At 31.0% G+C, this 5,516-nt stretch overlaps 1 protein-coding gene across 2 annotated transcripts; it reads right to left on the bottom strand.

Moving 5' to 3' along the window:
* Positions 1–239: 239 nt before the first annotated feature.
* Positions 240–3,127, bottom strand: LOC137822711 (calcium uniporter protein 4, mitochondrial-like). Of its 2 annotated transcripts, none has more exons than XM_068627658.1 (2): positions 2,472–3,127; positions 240–845 (listed from the first exon to the last, which is right to left on the bottom strand). In XM_068627658.1, exons 1-2 carry the CDS (start codon positions 2,961–2,963, stop codon positions 387–389), a joined length of 951 nt encoding a protein of 316 aa, XP_068483759.1. In that variant the 5' UTR covers positions 2,964–3,127; the 3' UTR covers positions 240–386. The 2 variants fall into 2 exon arrangements, with proteins under 2 accessions (XP_068483759.1, XP_068483758.1); XM_068627657.1 differs by having other exon boundaries at positions 240–841; positions 2,468–3,126.
* Positions 3,128–5,516: the final 2,389 nt, after the last annotated feature.

The following is a 5,516-nucleotide window of genomic DNA, read 5'->3' on the forward strand; positions in this document are numbered from 1 at the left end:
TAAATTAAAAAAAAAAATTATGACGTGGCAGAGGTCGTGCCAACTTGGCACGACTTCAATATGAAGTGGCAGAGACGTGTCATATTGGGACGAGTTATGCATATGAAGTCGTACAAAATTGGCACGACTTGCCCCAAATTTGTAATTTTTTTTAAACGGATCCTATTTTGATAAAAAGCAAAAAAAATAACTCCATTATGGTCAAAAACACTCCAATCACATTAATAACGATTAGTTGTGAGAAAATATGATTCGTTGGGTTGAATAGATTGAGTGAATAATTGAAATAGTTGAGAGTTGAAAGTATAGGTGTTTTGAAGTGTTAAATAGAAGTGATCAGTAGGTTTGAAGGGTGAATGGGACAAGGCTTATTTACTATGCCTGAGTTAATGAGTTAAAGGTGGAAGAGGTTGGGATTTGGCAGGAACATAAGAAGCTGAGTAACAAGCTTTACAAAGGTCGTTGTACCTTTGAATGTCAAGGTTGTAGATCTTCATGAGACGCTGTTGCTTGCTCTTGAATCTGCTTTGGAAATAGCCCTGGAAGGTGGGTTCTGTTGATGTCCTTAGGAAGAACATGTATGCCAAAGAGAAGTACACAGAGGTCAGATAGAAACATATGGGCTCCATCACATCCCAGTTCAGTTCCCAGAAAGTAAGCCTCATAAGCCCGGCTGTTTGAACAGTTAAAAAGCCCAGCCCACAGTAAAGCTCCCCTCGCACCTGGGCCTTTGCCTTTTCGTCAATCATCGCCTTTTGCCTCTCCATCTTCTCCAACTCCTCCCTTCTTGGGTCCTTCGGATTCGCTATTGATTCCGTTATTAACCTCTCCATTGTTTTTGCTACCTGTAAATTCAAACAACATAGCATTTTATTCATTCCTCATTCCAATCTTTTAACAAATCTCTCTCCATTAATCAACATTTAATACTTTTTTTTTGGTTAACTTTGCTGCAGTAAATACAACTATTACTCATAAGTAATCAGCACTTACACTTTAACTAAAAGGGAGCTTTAGATATGTATGAAATCCTGGATCAAATGTGACTTGGGAATGAACAAAAACATTTGTTTTCCAGAATTAAATAATTATATTCCAAAAAATCTATTTACCCATTTTGTTATCACACCTTATAAAAATCTCATACGTTGCTATCACACTTTATAAAATAAAAAAGAAAGCTTTCATTTTCCTCAATAAATTTACTAAAGTCTACAAAAATTGATCAAACTTTAAGCATTTTTAAAGATCTCCTGGCTAGATATAAATAAAATTCCTAAAACTTAATCTTTCAAATAAAAGTTTATTTTCTTGAAAGTAGTTTTTTATGTTTAATTCTCAAATTATAGCATTTTTTAATTTTTAATTTTTAGTTTATGTTTATTTTAAGTTTTAATTTAGTTGATTAAGCTTATCTTATAGTACTTTTAAATAGTTTTCGATTTATGTTTGTCACATTTTCCATTCGCGTGTAATTCAAAATTACTTCAAATTGTATTAAGACGGAATATTTATTACAGAAACAAGATTTTATCTTTTTTTTTGTTTAATAATTTTTTTTTACCTTCTTAATTATAGAATAGTTGATTTGAAAGAATGTATTTACAAAACTATATAAATTTTAAATTTAATTGCTCATTTTTTTAATAGATTTTATTTTATTGTATATGGAAAAAAATATATTAAACAGAGATTATTTTATTTTATTTTTTATTAAATATGTAAGATTTACTTGAAATCTTACATTCTATTTGAAATGTAAGAATAGATGTAACTATTGAGGGTTATATGTTGTTTTTAAAGAAAAAATATTAAACTGTTCTTATGAGTTAGTATATAACAATCTCTTCACGGGTTCAAACCACCCTCAGAATTAGGAGAACTTGGACATCTTTGTCTCATTCGAGGCTAATAAGAGAAAAAGAAAAACCGCAAATTAAATAACAAAAATCGCAAAAATACAAAAGAAAAAGTTCGGCATCTGTGTAAGAACCATCTGCATAACTCCAAAATTAAGACCCGTGAATTTGTCAGCGAAAAAGAAAAAGACAACTGAATATCCTGATTTGGCTTTCGACGGTAGAATATTTTTTTATTTTTTTATCTTATTTACATATTTTTATTTTATTTTATTTTTAATTAATATGTAACTTTTAACCTACTTTTTATGTTGTATAATGAACATTTTAACCTTGACATTAGATACTTATGTGTAATGAAATAAGAGAAAACATAACAATCCTAACCAACTTCTAATAAGATAGAATGCCTTACTATTATTCTAAAAAACAAGTTCATACTTAATTTAATTTTGCAAAATCGATATAATATAATGCTTAAACTCATACAAATTTTATTTTATTTTTGTTTGTCATGGAAAATATCTAAGCTCTTAGATCATATTTATTCATTCTACCTTATAAAATGAACAAATTAGAAAAAAGAATGGTTTACCTTTTGAAGAGACCTACCTGTTCTGGGTGTAAAAACACTACGTTGCCGAAAACGATGACATTTCCAGAGTGATCCAATATCTCGGCGAACTCCGTGGCTTGACGGTGATTGTGATCACAGTGCTGGAGGCAGATCTGAAAGTAGTGAGAGTAAGAAATGGAGGTGTGAGGAATGTCTCTCAACTTCGCTTTCACCTTCTCCATATGCGAGGTCCTAAGAATCTTCCTCGCATCATTGACGGAAATCCCGCTGATATTTGGATGATTAACATCAAGATCAACGGTGGCGCCGATGTCTTTGAGTTTGTTTTCAGCAGGAAGTGAGAGAACGTTGGAGTGGCCGTACAAGCCTCTGGCCTCGAGAAAGCGGCCGAAGAAGCCTTTCTCGGAGGATTCCGGCGAGATTAGGTAGTGGCAGGGGGAGGTGGGTTTGGGAGAATTTGGGAGAATGCGAAACGACATTTTAACACAGTCGAAAAGTCGTTTTGAGGAAAGTTTCCCAAGTGCCATTGACGAGTTATGTGTGTTTGTGTTTTCAAGTGGATGCTCGGAAATTTGGACTTCAATTTAAAGGCTTGAATTGAAGACCCTCTTAAATGGCCCCTCTCTCACTGCAACAAAGCTCTAATTTCAAGAATATTCTAGCTTTCAATTCTCCCCAACATGTTTCTTCTTACACGCTATTATTCTATTTTAAACTGGAACTTTACTTTTAAAAAAAAATATATAAATTTTTTCATTATGTATTTAAACTTTTATTTTGTTATCATTCCCAAAATTGTGTGATACTAGTTCAATAGAAAATCAAATTCTGAAATCCACTTTTTTATTTCAGAAAAGTTAATGTAACCAACTACTTGTTAAAAATATTTAAAAATTATCTACTAATGTTTTTCTTATTATTTATGTTTGCTTTTCAAATGTAATCTGGCTTAAGGTAAATAAGGATAAATATTAAATCAAAGGAAAACAAAAATTCATTCTCTTATAAATTTGAAGATTTTTATTATTATTTTAATAAAACTTATTTTCAAAAAAGTGGGGGTTACGAGTTTTTTCTTCAAAATAACTTAATATTTACTTTATTTATTAAAAATCATTTTAATAATTAGTAATATTTAACAAAAAAACTTTTTTTTTCTATTTATAAGTTTATTTACTTAATCTCTTGAGATTAAGAAAAATACGAGTTAATTTAATTCATAATAATAAATGTGTTTTACACTCATTTGTTTTCTCTAGCTATTTTTGTAACTAATACTCATCTCCCTTTTATGTATTCTATCAATTTCCCCTGTCAATCGTATTAATTACAGTTTTAGTCTAAAAATATTAATGTGAACAAGTTGAATGAGTATGATAAAAGAAGGTAGTATTTTTAATATTTAAGACTTATATGCGAAAATAAAGGAGTGTGTGGTCTTTTTTTTTTTTACTTTAAAACTACAAGTTATAATAAAATTGTCTTTATAATTAGTTGAAATTCGTTGAATATTGTATTCCAAAGGTTTTGTGATTACTGTAATATCAAACCATTAGGAATTAATTATAAACAAAAGTATTTTGATATTTAGTCAAACCATATGAGTGTTAATTTTAACTAAATAATTTTTTTTGTATGAAATTATAAGGTCACAGACATCATGACTTAGGATATTTGAGTAGCAAAATATCTTTAATATTGAGAGGGATAGAAGAGTAAATATCATTGGTATCATGGAATACTCACAGTAAATAATATTAAGAATTAGTTATTATCTAGAAGAGCAAATATATTGGTATCATGGAATACTCACAGTAAATAATATTAAGAATTAGTCATTATCTCTATAAATATAAATATAAGAAAATTATAAAAAATATAAGAATAAGAGATATTTTTTATTCTCTTATGTGTATGTTACATCACTTTATGTATATATAGGAAATATATAGGGAGTTTCTCCTCCCAAATTACAATTTAATTAGGTAGAAATTCTATCATTATTAAATTAATTGCATATAATTGGGTACAAATTGTACAATATTGCATACAATAATTGCATATAATTTGATAATTATTATTTTCTTTAATACTCTCCTCAAGTTGGTAGCTGAAGATCATGAACCCAACTTGTGTTGTATTTCCTTGCCCAATGCCTTCGTAAAAATATCTGCGAGCTGACACTGTGTCGATACATATGAAGGACTGATTATCCCATCTTGTAATTTTTCTCGCACAATGTGGCAGTCTATCTTAATGTGTTTTGTGCGTTCATGTATGTAATGTCGTTTGATTGTCACAGGAAAGTTGAGCTGGCAAGTTACAACAACTATAAATCCTGTAACAGATATCGTAACCAAACTTTCTCCAAACAAGTATTGGTCATCGCGCGGTATTCTGCATCCGCTGATAATCTTGAACGTTTGTCTGTTTTTTTTACTTTCATGAGATAATAGAAGAACCAAGAAAAATTCAATACCCAGATACTGATCTCCAAGTTGTACAACCTCCCCAGTCTAAGTCGCAATAAGCTGTCAGTTTGCTTTCGGATGGCAATAGGAATCCTTGTCCTGGTGATCCTTTGATGTATTTAGGACTCGAATTGCGGCATCCCAATGAAGTTTCCGTGGATCCTGTATATATTGACTTAGGGTCCGAACCGAAAATGCTATGTCAGGCCGAGTAATCGTGAGGTATATCAGCCGTCCCACGAGTCGCCCGTATTTGACTGGATCCTTTAATAACTCTTCATTGTCTGGTGTGAGTTTTAGGTATTGTTCTATTGGAAATTTGTCTGGACGAGCACCTGTGAGTCTCATACCCTGCAAAATATCAAGCGCATATTTTCTTTGGGACAGGTAAATACCAACTTTGGAACGGGAAAATTCAATCCCTAGAAAATATTTCAGGTCTCCAAGATCTTTAATGCGAAATTGTTGTAATAGACAATCTTTAACACGCGCTGAATTTCTGTCAAATCATTTCCTGTCAAAAGAACATCATCCACGTAAATCATAAATCAAAAGGGCAGTAAATGATGAGTTATTCTGTCTTGTGAATAGAGAGTAATTTGTCTTGGA

This window comes from Phaseolus vulgaris, chromosome 9, assembly GCF_000499845.2.
Source record: "Phaseolus vulgaris cultivar G19833 chromosome 9, P. vulgaris v2.0, whole genome shotgun sequence".
Classification (NCBI taxonomy): Eukaryota; Viridiplantae; Streptophyta; class Magnoliopsida; order Fabales; family Fabaceae; genus Phaseolus; species Phaseolus vulgaris.

Coding starts and splice junctions, on each gene's coding strand:
- LOC137822711 (XM_068627658.1), bottom strand. CDS start 2,963: ATGGCACTTGGGAAACTTTCCTCAAAACGACTTTTCGACTGTGTTAAA. Junction 846..2,471: donor TGTTTTTACACCCAGAACAG/GTAGGTCTCTTC, acceptor TTGAATTTACAG/GTAGCAAAAACAATGGAGAG.